Source organism: Cervus canadensis, chromosome 12 (assembly GCF_019320065.1).
Source record: "Cervus canadensis isolate Bull #8, Minnesota chromosome 12, ASM1932006v1, whole genome shotgun sequence".
NCBI lineage: Eukaryota > Metazoa > Chordata > Mammalia > Artiodactyla > Cervidae > Cervus > Cervus canadensis.
In genome coordinates this window covers 10,215,027-10,227,833 of record NC_057397.1, presented here as the reverse complement: position 1 = coordinate 10,227,833, position 12,807 = coordinate 10,215,027, and the positions used below count along the sequence as shown (strand labels likewise).

The 12,807-nt window shown below is 60.9% G+C and overlaps 1 protein-coding gene and 1 non-coding gene across 4 annotated transcripts; one reads left to right on the top strand and one right to left on the bottom strand.

The window, feature by feature from the left end:
• Positions 1-1,594: 1,594 nt before the first annotated feature.
• LOC122451579 lies at positions 1,595-1,701 on the top strand. The gene has a single exon (XR_006272473.1). It is a non-coding gene; the product is annotated as a U6 spliceosomal RNA (small nuclear RNA).
• A 1,685-nt stretch (positions 1,702-3,386) lies between these two features.
• WDR97 (WD repeat domain 97) lies at positions 3,387-12,724 on the bottom strand. 3 transcript variants are annotated; one of them, XM_043484236.1, is made up of 23 exons: positions 12,588-12,724; positions 12,289-12,419; positions 11,482-12,110; positions 10,771-10,892; positions 9,871-10,576; positions 9,657-9,799; positions 9,336-9,572; positions 8,863-9,260; positions 8,652-8,773; positions 8,334-8,394; positions 8,037-8,186; positions 7,735-7,965; positions 7,528-7,653; positions 7,365-7,448; positions 6,391-6,510; positions 6,090-6,299; positions 5,810-6,004; positions 5,522-5,719; positions 5,310-5,431; positions 5,078-5,240; positions 4,217-4,794; positions 4,059-4,120; positions 3,387-3,959 (listed from the first exon to the last, which is right to left on the bottom strand). In XM_043484236.1, exons 1-23 carry the CDS (start codon positions 12,715-12,717, stop codon positions 3,757-3,759), a joined length of 5,121 nt encoding a protein of 1,706 aa, XP_043340171.1. In that variant the 5' UTR covers positions 12,718-12,724; the 3' UTR covers positions 3,387-3,756. The 3 variants fall into 3 exon arrangements, with proteins under 3 accessions (XP_043340171.1, XP_043340169.1, XP_043340170.1); XM_043484234.1 differs by lacking the exons at positions 11,482-12,110; positions 12,289-12,419; positions 12,588-12,724 and having other exon boundaries at positions 5,522-6,004; positions 6,090-6,296; positions 8,863-9,799; positions 10,771-10,900; XM_043484235.1 differs by lacking the exons at positions 8,334-8,394; positions 8,652-8,773; positions 11,482-12,110; positions 12,289-12,419; positions 12,588-12,724 and having other exon boundaries at positions 5,522-6,004; positions 8,863-9,799; positions 10,771-10,899.
• Between the last annotated feature and the right edge of the window lie 83 nt (positions 12,725-12,807).

Here is a 12,807-nt window from a genome sequence, read left to right as displayed (position 1 = left end):
ATGTGCACCTTCAGGACCCATGCTTTGAATGATTCAAGGAAGTGCTTACAGAAATCACCAGGTTCACTCGCTAAGTCATGTCTGACTCTGTTACTCCATGGACTGTAGCACACCAGGCTTCCCTCTTCTCCACCATCTCCTGGAGTTTGCTCAAACTTCTGTCCACTGACTCAGTGTTACTATCTAACCATCTCATCCTCTGTTGCCCCCTTCTCCTGCCCTCAATCTTTCCCAGCATCAGGGTCTTTTCCAGTGAGTTGGCTCCCTGCTTCAGGTGGTCAAAGTATTGGAGCTTCAGCTTCAGTATCAGTCCTTCCAATGAATATTTAGGGTTGATTTCCTTTAGAATCACCAGTGGGGAGCCTTAACTATTCCTAAGATGAATTAAAAGATCCGAAGTCTTTGGAAGTGATTTCAGAGTTACAGGAAACCCCATATAGCGTTGACCCAGAGACCTCAGTCAGATTCCCAGATAACCCCAGTTAGCCCAGTACCTGTGTGTCACCTCTTGTGCCCTTCAGACAGGAACAACTCTTCATGCCCTTGACACAGACCCCCAGCCAGCCGCTGTGTAGCACGTTCCTCAATCTGCATGTGTCTGGTTGCCTCCTGACTAGATTCAGGTTGTATCTTTCTGGCAAGAGTATTCTGGAAGAGATGCTGGGTTCTTTTCTTCCTGTCTAATTGGGTAGCATGGCTTTGGTCTGTTGGAGAGGCTTGTCTTGATCACTTGATTAAAGTGGAGTGGCCCAAGCTTCTTCCCTGTCAAGTTACTCTTTTTCTTTTGGCATTTAATAAGTATTTTATGGGAGGCTACTTTGAGGCTGTGTGAACACACTGTTTCTCAAATAAATTTCGCGCCCTAGTTTTTGCATGTATTGTTTTTTTCTCTGAATTAGTTATTACCATGATGGTTGCCAAGTGGCTCTTTTCTAATTTTATCATTTATTGTAGGGAAAAAAGCTTTCTCTTTATCTATTTATATCAAAGAAGACACATGTATTCCTAGTTTATTCAAAGAAATATAATACTTTACTGTCATTATCTTGATCCTCAAGTTGTCCTCAATTTGGTCAGTGGAAGCCCCTTCAAGGAGGTTTCTGTGTGTTTTTTAAAATAGCTTTATTTGAAATCAAACAGGACTCTGTAGGGCCTTCCTAGGGGGATAGACCCCCCTCCCCCACTGGAATGTCCCCCACCTCTGTAGAAGAGCTTTAGCCTCCTAGGCCTTCCCCAAGTTCCAGTGAGCAAAATTATCTGAGAAGTGAGAAAATGCAAAGACAAAAGCAGTCACACAAGACAAAGTAGTAATAGTTTAGCCATAAAACCAAAGCAAGGACTTCTACACAAAGGCTAGAATAACCTGAGCAATAGCCATGGAGTGGTTTTGCAGATACCAAAACCCCCTGCTGGTGGAAGAAGTTAACTGCATGCTGACCACCAGCACTTAGTCCCCAGACCAACTGGAACCTGAAAATTGATAAGGCTGCCTGCAGTGACCCCACCTCGCTATCAACCAGTCAGAGAACTGTGTGCAACGTAATCATGAAACCCATGACGTTCTTCCTCACGCTGTCTTTAAAACCTTCCCCTGGTGCTCGCTTCGGCAGCACATATACTAAAATTGGAACGATACGGAGAAGATTAGCATGGCCCCTGCGCAAGGATGACACGCAAATTCGTGAAGCGTTCCATATTTAAAAAAAAAAAAAAAAAAAAAACCTTCCCCTGAAAGCCTTGAGGAGCTCGGATCTTTTGAACGTAAGCTGCCTGTTCTCCCTGATGGGCAACTGCCCGAACCCTACACCCTCCGCCACAACCCAGTGTTCGCAGGTGGGCTTCCTGTGCATCAGGGGCAGGCCTAGTTCCATCTGGTTATGTGTTGAGAGAGAATTCAACATGGAGTTCCATGGACAGAGGAGCCTAGTGAGCTATGGTCCATGGAGTGGCAGAGTCAGGTAAGACTGAGTGTCCTACCGAGTGACTAGCACACATGAGAGAAAATCAACATACCCTAACAGATCATCCATCTAAAGTCCATGGTTTGTGGTGTATTAACTTTTGTAAATAGTTGTAATATACATATCACAAAATTGACATTTAACTGTTTAATTTTGGGCCGTACTGCACGGCTTGTGTGATCTTAGTTCCTTTACCAGGGATTGAACCCTTACCCTTGGCAGTGAGAGAGCAGAGTCCTAGCCAGTGGACCATCAGAATTCCCATGTTTGTATTTTTTAAAGCATTTATTGCTTCTATAATTTGAACCATAATTTGAACCAGTAGAAGCAGGCTACCACGGGCCTGCCAATCCTTGTTTTAGGGGGCGCAGTTCCGCTTTATAAAAACATCATGTGTGCTGTGTGTTAGTCTTTCAGTTGTGTATGACTCTTTGTAACCCAATGGACTGTAGCCTGCCAGGCTCTTCTGCCTATGGAATTCTCCAGGCAAGAATACTGGAGTGAGTTGCCACTCCCTTCTTCAGGGGATCTTCCCAACCCAGGGATCAAACCCAGGTCTCCCACATTGTGGGCAGATTCTTTCCCATCTGAGCCACTAGGGAAGCCCAAAAGTGAAAGTGTTAGTCACTCAGTTGTGTCCGACTCTTTTCGATCCTATGGATTGTGGCCTGCTAGGCTCCCCTGTCCATGGAATTCTCCAGGCAAGTGTACTAGAGTGGATAGCCATTCCCTTCTCCAGGGGATCATCCCAACCCAGGGACTGAACCGGGGTCTCCTGCATTGCAGGCAGATTCTTTGCTGTCTGAGCCCCCAAGGAACATCATGTACTGAAAAACATCCAAGTGCTGGCCAGCAGAAGTCCCATAACAAGACCCCATACAGGTAGGGGTTTGGGGGGAAGGTGTGAGCAGCCAATTTTAACCACACAACCGTTGAGAAGGAACGTCAAAAGTCAGAGGCTGACAGTGCAGGAAAGAAGTCGTTGCTCAGGCCTCCCAGCAGCAGGACGTGAAGAGCTAGCACTGGCCCTTCACACACGCGTCCTGACAGCCAGTGCACACGTGGGCCCGGTGGGGGCTGGGGCAGGGCCCTGTGAGGTCATGGCAGTGCAGAAGAAGGCTGAGGCCCTCTGAGACCCTGCACTTCCCAGACAAGGTCCGTCCCCTGGTGACTGAGGGGAAAGATCCAGAGGACACACTACCCCTTTACTGCTTTGTGGGTAAAACATGCAGGGCCCCTTCCTCAGTCTTCTCCTTTCCAGCCTAGAGGTAGCAAAGCTCCGACCATTCCTGGTTTCATCTGCATCGAACGACTACAGGTTCTCCCACACATACCTGCCACCACCCAGACCTTCCCCTCTCCCTGGCCCACCTGTTGGTATCTCCTGCCCATCCTGACCCCAGTAACTAACAAGGAAAGGTTGGCTAAGTGCCTGAGCAGGGACATGCCTGTGCTGTGGGTTCCTTCTCTGGGCAGACAAACGCACCCCCACCAGGAACACTGCTCAACATGTGCTGACCCCAGCCCAGATCCTGTCCCACCCCAGACCCCACCAGGCCCCTACACATGCCTCACACGGGCAACTGGCCACCAGCAGGTTCACCACACACCAGACCCCCTACCCACCTCAGTGGCCCCCAAAGGTGAAGGTGGCATCCAGTGTGTGGGTTATGGCCTCTGGACTTTATTCCAGCCCTGAGCCTTAGCTGGGGCAAACAGCTGGCTGGAGAGCCATGTCTTGACTCCATGTTGGAGAGAAGGGGGAGTCAGGGCCGGGCCAGGGCCACTCGCTGGGTTAGCGGTAGCTGTCAGGGTTGGTGTCATCTGGCAGAAAGTAGCGCTGCAAAGCAGGCTGCAGGAGCCGTGGGGGCAGCGGACGGGTGGACCTGGGCCAGTCTGGGGGGAAAGGCTGCAGTTCCACCCGAGGCAGTGGCAGCTTCAGTATGCGGATGGTTCGGTCCAGGGAGTGGTTTGCCGAGAGCTGGGACAACATTCGGCCTGGGGGGCCGGCAGGATGGTGAGACCGTGGTGTGGGGCGGATGCTCGGCGGGAACTGGGCTGGGCCGGGGTCCGATTTCCATCCCTGACCCCACTCACCCCTCAGTCTCATGGGAGGCCTCTGGACCCTAGCCTCCTGAAGCCGGAGGATGCGGTCGTGCCTGTCGGGTGGGGAGGTGGGCTTGGCTGAGCTAGCGCCTCAGCCACGCCAAACAGGCTCTGCCCCAGCCTCACCCCGGAGCCCGTGGCCTACTCACCGGGGATCTGGGGACCGTGGCAGCACTATGCCATGAACCTGCGGGGGTGGGGGAGAGCCTGGGGGCGGGCTGTAGGGCTCCTCGGGCAGGGGCCCCTGCTGCCGAATGCGCTGCTGCTCGCAAAAGAAGTTGAGTGCATCAATGGGCCCCAGGTCCAGCATTTTGGACTGTGACCAGACCATCTGCGCCAGAGGCAGCATCTCACAGGGCGGCATCTCACGAGGCAGCATCTCATGCGGCAGTATGGCGGGTGCGGAGGACCGCAAGAAGACCTCAGGCTGGAGGCAGAAGCGCGTCAGGGTCTCTGACAGCGCACGACAGGTCCTCGAAAAGTGCGGCTGTGCCAGCATCTGCTGGGCCTGGGGCTCCAGGGCGGTCAAGTCTGACACCCCTGGTGAGACCACCAGAGAGGGTGTCTGGGAGACGTTGGAGGATGTCACAGACACGTGACCTGCTGCCCCAGAGAGCATCGAGATCTGCGACAGGGCCTTCTTAGAAGGGGGGTGAAGTCCTGAGGTCTCTGAGACCTTGGGCAGCACCTCTGACAACTTGCCTACAGACAGCTGCATGGTCTCCACCTGCAGGAGAGGCGGTCAGGGGAGGGTGCACCAGGGTCCAAGGCAGAGACCCCACCGTCCCCTCCTCCTGGGCAGGTAGGAAGATCTGGGAGATGGGGACAGGGTAGGGGAGGACAGAGGAGGCACAGAGTGGGAGTAGGGAGAGGAGCCTGCTGACCTCGCCTGGCTCCCTCCCCCCATTCCTCACCACCCTCCACCCCCGGACTTGGGGAAAGCCTGGGGAGAAGACAAGAGGCTCCATGGGCTGGCCACCTGGCCCTGCCCCCACCCTGCCTGCCTAGACCTGCAGCTGCTGGATCATCTCCTCCAGCTTCTGGCAGCAGCGCCTGCGCAGTGTGGCCTTGGACTCAGGGTCTGGGCCCTGGACCCAGGTCATCATCTCCTTGAACAGGAAGCCCTGCGGGTCCTGAAGGCCGAGTCCGTCCAGCAGCTTCCTGAGCTCTGGCCTGGGGCAGGTGCGGGAGGTTTGTGGGTGGCCTCCCACAGTGGGGAGGGCCAGCTGGAGCAGGACTCACCAGCAGGGGGCTGGTGAGTAGAGGAAGTAGGACATCAGCTCCAGCACCACCTCTCGGGACTCCAGAGAGCATGCCAGGAGCAGCTGCAGCGCCAGCATCACAAACTGCTTCTGGACCCGGTCCTGAGCACAGGTGGAGAGAGATCGGTGCCCCACGCCTGGGGCGGGGCGGGGCGGGGCGGGGCCGGGCTGGCCCCGGGGCAAGGCGCTCACCTGCAGGCTGGGGGGCTGCTCCAGGTTGAGCAAGCGCAGGAGGGTGCCCTGCAGCCGGCTACAAAACTCTCTGCTGAGGTCCGGTAGCAGCCGCAGCAGCGCGCGCAGCACGTGCACACGGTCAGCCCAGGAGGCCTCCTCCAGTAGGTCCATGAACGCGGAGGCCAGGCCCTCCACCGTGCCCATCTCGGGGTAGGCCTGCCGAGCCCCGCCCCCTGTTGTCATCCCTGGTGCTCCAGCCTCCCTGCTCCCACCCCCCGAGTCCGCGCTTCCGAGACTCCCCCGAACCTGAAGGGTGAAGATGGGGAAGAGCTTTTTGAACCAGTTCTGCTCAACGAAGAACTGCAGAAACTTCGGCAGACGCCCGTAGTGCTGCTCCCAGAGCAACTGTGCATAGTGGAACTGGGGGCGGTGAACGTAGGTCTCGGTCCCGGCGGTGTCCTCATGGGCGCCCTTGAGGCTCAGGATAGGGTCCTTGGCGCTCTAGGGGCAGCAGCGGCAGCGGCTGCAGACCCTGCCTCCCTAGGCCACCCCTGCGCCGCCGCCCAGCCCAGCCTCTGACGCCTACCAGCGCCTGCGGCCTCATGGGCACCAGCAGCGGGTCGGAGGGCAGCCTATGCGGGGGACTTGGGGGCTCCAAGGCCCAGTCCAGGTCCGGCTCCTCCTCGTCCTCGTCCTCCTCGTCCCTCAGCCACTGGATCAACTTCTGCTGCTGCTTCTTGGTGCGGCGCCGCCTGATGCCCCGCGCCAGCCACAGGTCATCGTGGCCCCTGCGCTGCTGCAGAGGTGAGAGTCAGGCCCCGGCCGCGGGCCGGCGAAGGGGGAGGGGGCCCGCCCTCCCGCAGACCCCGCCCCGCCGCTTGCCTCACCTTGCTCTTGCGGCTGCCCCAGAGGGCTCCAAGGCCGCTGACCTCCTCGGGCGACCACATCTGCTGCAGCACCACCGAATTGGGCACGAAGCCCGGGAAGCGGATGGGCCACCGCCAGTACTGAGGGCAGGGCACAGCGGGCCGGGCTGACAGCCTGAACTCCACCTACCCCAGAGACCACCCTAGCCGGCACCAGCTCCATGTCCGGGAGCTGAGCCAGGCTCACAGCCCTGTTCACGACCCCAGTCAGGAAGATAGAACCTCCCAGAGTCAGGCAGAAGGGCAGGCAGAGTACTGTCCGCTGTGGTGGCCGAGACGGGAAGTCCGGGTGAAGCTAGTCTTTGGGAGCCCTGACACCCACAAGTTCTGCACCGGATCAGCCCAGGGCGATAGGAGGGACTTCCCTCTCACTGCCCGGGGCCAGGGTTCAATCCCTGGCCAGGGAACTAAGATTCTACAAGCCACGCACAGCAGCCAAGAAGAAAATAAGGGAGGGGGGCAGTAGGAGCCCCCGGGGGCATACTGGAGGCTTGGGTAGATGGAGTAGCAGCTAGAAGGTTCAGTGGGGAATGCCAGACGCGAGTGTCGGAGAGCAGCTGGGTCTGTCTGGGCATGGGGGGAGGGGCAGAGTGGGGAGGCGGCTCCCGGTGACTCTGCTCCCCTGGGGGCAGGACGACGGTCTCCCACGCTCAGTCCAGAGGCCCTGCCCCCAACACTCGCTGGGAGCGGCTGCAGGCAGGGCAGGCGGCAGAGACTCTGGCCTCCCTAGAGCCTGGTCCAGCGTCCTGGCCCTCTGGCAGCTGGTTCCCAGAGTGCGAGCAGCAGCTGTGAAACTGGGCTGGGGGTGGGGGGTGCGGGTGGGCCTGGCTCTCAAGGCAGAGTTGGCACAAAGGTGCGCAGCCAGGGGAAGATGGAGTCCCCAAGAAGGGCGCCCTGCGGAGGAAGGCGCCCCTAGCGCAGTCTGGGGCTCTCACCTTGTAAGGATGGATGGTGGCAGGGAAGAAGCCCCTGCAGTTGGAGAGCAGCTCCTGGGGCCGCCTCTGCAGCAGCAGGGAGGTCTGCGTGGGGGACAGAGGCCTGGGCTCCAGTGTCCCTGCAGCTCCGCCCCCGGGGCAGCCTCTCCCACCAGGTCCTCACCCTGCTCTGCCCCAGGTCGGGGGGCAGAGGATCCCAGACCAGAGGCTTCTCGCTGAGCCGGTCCCGCTGCAGCTGCAGGTCCAGACCGAGGCCCAGCTCGCAGCTCAGGGAGGACAGGGCCAGTAGCTGGGTCAGAAGGAGGAGTCAGAGGGTGGGGGGCAGGAATCATGAGGTGAAGGCAGGGGTGGGAGGAGTGGGAGGCCTCACCTGGGATGCTCTGCTGTGCACCCTCCGGTAGGTGGGTGGGAGAGGCAAGGGGACTCGGGGAGGGCGGGCAAAGCGCCTGCCCAGGGTCCCTACGTCCTGCAGTGGTGGGGCTTCAGTGCCCCCGAGAGCAGGGCCATCTCTGGGCTGGGCACTCGGGTCCCAGGTCTCTCTCTCCACTGCAAGGGCCACCGTGCCCCACTGCTGCTGGGGCTGTGCTTCAGAATCCAGACCCTAGGGGGCAGGGCACACGGGCAGGTCAGAGGCCCAGGGCACAAGGAGGTCCGGGGAGGCCCCACGCTCACCAGCATGCCCGGGCCGTAGATCAGATGTAGGTAGTTATCAAAGGCCTGCTGGCGCTGCTGCCAAGTCAGCTGGGGCCGGGCTGCCGGGCTCTCCAGCCCCAGTCTCAATTGCTGAAGGTCTTGGTCCCGGGCAACCAGGGCTTCCAAGTCCTGGGGTGGGGGTCAGGGGTCAGCTCACTCTTCCTTGAGGCTTGTCATGTGCCACCCAGATAGGTGCAGGGACCCCAGGCCTGCCCCAGGGACCGAACGGGAGGGTCCTGAGCTTGGGGGCTGGGGGGGCACCGGGAGCCACCCCACCTCCTCCGACACTGGCTGCTGAGGAGCTGTTGTCTGGCGATGGATGAAACATAAGGCTGTGCTGCAGACAGAGAGGGGCACAGGTGGGACACAGACGGCACTGCCAGCAGGGTAGGGCAGAGGCTGGGCCGGGCCCCGAGCTGGGCGGCTAGGCCCCTGGTGGGCAACCACGAACGGTCAGGGCTGGGATGGGCTTGCGGTGATTGGCCGAGGGGCCTGGGAGCTCTGGGGTCTCCTGTGGGGGCATATGGCCAGGCCCTGACCCAGGGGAGCCGGGTGGGGGCCTCTGGGACAGTTCAGCCAGGCCTCTCAGCAGACCTGAGGCTGGCCGCCCCACGCAGGTTGGCGAGCCTCTGTAGCTGGGCTGAGGTCAGTGACTCCTGGCTGGCCAGCGGCAGTGGAGGGTCATCCACCCCATCAGGGACCTCTTGGCACAGCTTCTGAACAGGGAAAGGAGCCTGGAGCCCTGGCCTTGGCAGCTCATCTGCCCACAGCAGCCCCGCCCCGCCCACCTGTGTTCACTGCACACCTTAAGCAGGTAAGATGTGGGCAGGTAGAGTCTGTGGTCCAGCAGGCAGAGGCGGGAGCCCAGCGCCAGGACCAGGTCCCCATTGTTGCTGCAGAAGGTCAGGGCCTGAGGGGCACCGTTCAGATGTAGGAGCCTGGAGGGGGGTTCAGAGTGGGAGTCCAGCCCTGCTTCTCTGAGTAGAACACCAAGGCAGGAGCAGAGGCAAGTCCCCGGCCATCCCTGCACCCCCTCCAGCTGCCCAGCTCTGGTAGGGCAGAGGTGGGAAACCCAGGCAGCTGCTCCCCGCCCCCACCCCTCCCCAGCCCACCGCAGCAGCTTGTTCTCCGCTGTCCAGATGCGGATGGTGTGGTCCAGGCTGGAACAGGCATACAGCTTGAGCGTGGGACAGCAGCACAGGCCTGGGGGCCGGAGCTCAGCTTTAAGGCCCAGAGCCATCTGGAGGCCTGGGCTTCCCCTCGGCCCTGCCCCCTCACCAGTGATGTGGTCCGTAGGGTCGTCCTGGGGCCGGTGATCATAGCGAGGGCTGCTGCCCAGGCCAAACTGCACCAGGCCGTAGGTGGCGCTGTTCGGGTCCTCGAAGCCCACGGTGACGCGGTTGCCGAGGGCGCAGAGCACCACTGCTGGGTGGCAGCAGCAGAAGGTGCGCAAGGGGCTCAGGCTCTCCTCGGCGTAGGGGAAGACGCGCCACATCTTCACAGTCAGGTCTCCCCCTGTGCGGGCAGGAGCCACGGTGGCGCCTCTGGGGAGGGAAGGAGTCCCCGGCGGTGTGGCGGGGGAGGGGGAGAGGTACCGACCAGAGGACACGATGCTGTTCCAGGTGGATGCGATGGCAGTGACGGGCCCTGGGCTGTGTGCTTCCGTCCGGAAGACTGTCTTCGAGGAGCGCAACTCGAGTACGGACAGGGTGCCATCGGTGTGCCCCACCACGGGCAGGTACCTATTGGAAACCACAGCCCGTTGGCACGGGTCCGGTTGCCTTGCCCAGCCCCGGCTGGCTGCGGCACCCACCGGTTCTTGTCCTTCCAGGCCCAGGCCACGTCGCTGCGGCATAGCTCGCCCTTGTACTGGCACACTATCTCCCAGTTGGTGAACGCGCTGGCGGGGTCCGTGAGGTGGCTGTAGAGGTGCAGGCAGCAGGGCTGGGGCTCAGGTGGCGGCGGCGGGCACAGGCGGTGCAGCACCCGCATTGGGGAGCGTGCTGCGTTGGCACACAGCAGGTGTCCGGTGCGCGTCAGCACCCACAGCGCCTCGCGAGGCAGGCAGTAGGCCACGGCGGCCGCGCAGTCCTCGGGCTCCAGCAGAAGCGCGCTCACGGTGCGTCCGCCAGAGACCGACACCAGGTAGACCGAGCCGTCGGTGCAGGCGCACACCAGGCGCGCGGGCAGCGCCGCGTGCGGGGCGGTGGGCTTGGGCAGCGCCGGCGCCAACTGCAGGTGGAGCACCGGCGCAGACAGCTGCGCCAATGGCGAGTAGAGCTCCCTCGCACGCCATAGCCCCACGCTGCGGGCCCCCAAGGAGAGCAAGGGCCAGCCCAGGCCGGCGGGGGCCAGCAGACGGCTCACACTCTCCGTCGGCACGCCGCGGCCCCAGCAGGTGAGCGCCACCTCACCCACCTGCGCCGCTGCCTGCAGGTCCCATGTGCGCAGCGTCCCGTCCTGTGAAGCCGACACCACCAGGGCCGTGTTCGGGAGCACGGCCACCGCGGTCACTGGGCCTGCGGGAGGGGCGCGTGTCACTCCTGCGTCCCAGGGACCGAGGAAAGGGGAGCCTTGGGTCAGGGTCGCGGCCAGGGTGGAGAAGCTTGGCAAGGAAGCAGCAGACATTCTGTGCCAGGGGCTCTTGAGGGCAGAGGGCCATCCCCAGGGTGGAGGGAGACCAAGCTTCAGGAGCCACCGTGGCCCAGCGTACCTCTGTGTCCCACGAACACCATCCGGATCTGCCAGTCAGCCTCCCACACTTTCACCGTGCTGTCCTGGGAAGCTGTCACCATGGCCTCTACCTCTCTACAGTACGCCAGGTCAAAGATAGTGCTGAGGAGTGAGAGGTAGGCCGGGTGGACTCAGAACTGCCGTGTGTGTGTGTGTGTGTGTGTCCGGGTGGACTCAGAACTGCCGTGTGTGTGTGTGTCCGGGTGGACTCAGAACTGCCGTGTGTGTGTGTGTCCGGGTGGACTCAGAACTGCCGTGTGTGTGTGTGTGTGTGTGTGTGTGTGTGTGTGTGTGTGTGGCTGGGTGGACTCAGAACTGCAGTGTGTGTGTGTGTGTGTGTGTGTGTGTGTGTCCGGGTGGACTCAGAACTGCAGTGTGTGTGTGTGTGTGTGTGTGTGTGTGTGTCCGGGTGGACTCAGAACTGCAGTGTGTGTGTGTGTGTGTCCGGGTGGACTCAGAACTGCAGTGTGTGTGTGTGTGTGTGGCCGGGTGGACTCAGAACTGCAGTGTGTGTGTGTGTGTGTGGCCGGGTGGACTCAGAACTGCAGTGTGTGTGTGTGTGTGTGTGTGTGTGTGGACTGCCGTGTGTATGCACGCGCATTTGCCCACCTGCCATCTCTGCACTGGATTTCCGTCTCAGCCTCGCCTCATGATTTCCGCCCTCCCTCACCCGTCCCTGGGCCCCCCTCACGTTTTGTGCAGATTCCGATGCACATCTGTGAGAGCCCAGGTTTGCAGATCAAAGGTGAGCACAGCTGAGCCATAGGCTGCGAAGCAGCATGGGTCGTGATGGGGAGGCCGAGGCCCCAGAGCCAGACGCGCAAGTGCACCCGAGATGCTTGGTGGTAGCTGCAGAGGTGACCCGTGGGGAACCAGGCAGCGGCCCCCTGAACGGAACTTCCAGAGCACCAGGCTTCTGCCTGCCTCCGCCACCAGCAGCAGTCCGGGATCTGGCACCGGCAGGCAGCAGATGGGCTCACGGCCCGGCACCCTGTGCTCCCCTGGCTTACTCAGCCACAGTAGGCTAAGGTCGGACCTTAGTATGGCCAGCCCCACTGGGCCCCAGCCCACAAAGCGGCCCACAGTACCCAGCGGGCCCAGCACCGCCACTAGCCCTGTAAGTGCAACTGGAGCCAGCAGCTTCTCTTGTGCCCAGCCATCCTCTCTGTGCAGGTGCAGGCAGCCTGCACCATCCAGCACCACGAAGCGTCTGCCCACGGGGTCCTGTGCCACCGAACACAGCCCAGCTGCCACCTCCAGGCGCCGCAGGGGTTCCAGCCCGTGCGTCAGGCGCGCCACGTGCAGCTCAGCTCTCTTTTCCTGTGGGCCAGGATCAACAAGACTGCAGTGAACTTGGTGGGGGCCAGGGGTTGGGGGTAGGCAGGGCACCTGTCTAGGGGTGCCAAGAGGTCCCCGGCTGGGATCCTACTGGGGACCCCTAGGGGAAGAGCCAGGTCAGCAAAGAGGCCTTGACACAGATGCCAAGGCCGAGCCGCACCTTTTCCACAACGGTCTGCAGGCCTGTGCGCAGGAGCAGCCACAGCTGGCGGGCACGGGCACTCAGAGCGATGTTCTGCCACCGCGAGTTGTTGGTAAAAAGCTGTGGGGCCGGCTCCGAAAATGATGACCCTGCGAACCGGCAGTGGAAGCCGTCAGTGTGGTCTTGGGCCCCTAACTCTGGAGGTCCTGGGCAGCCAAGGGCCCTTCTAGGAGCCCTGCCCAGTTAGGAGACTGCCCAGGGAGCGCTGCATTCCCCAAGGACAGAACCTGGGCCTCAGTCAGCCCAGGCCACCTCACCCCTCTCTTCCTTGAGGAACCCCGGGTCCGGGACTTCGTAGATGTCGGCCTCATATGGGTCTTGGTCTAGAATCAGGTGGTCGCCTTCTACTGTAGAGGGGTTGCTTGCACCCAACACTTCCGACTCCATTTCAAAACCGGCGGGTCCAGGCGGCTCAACCGCCCATAAGACCGTTGCTAGGATACCAGCCGCAGCAGGCCCCGCCCTTGACGCAGGCCC

Excerpts from the sequence above, each read along its gene's own strand:
- WDR97 (XM_043484236.1), bottom strand. The coding sequence starts at position 12,717 with ATGGAGTCGGAAGTGTTGGGTGCAAGCAACCCCTCTACAGTAGAAGGC. Across the intron at positions 10,577-10,770 it reads GGTGTTCGTGGGACACAGAG|GCCCAGTGACCGCGGTGGCC; the intron begins GTACGCTGGGCC and ends CCCCTCCCGCAG. Across the intron at positions 9,261-9,335 it reads CCCTACGGACCACATCACTG|GCCTGTGCTGCTGTCCCACG; the intron begins GTGAGGGGGCAG and ends TCCGGCCCCCAG.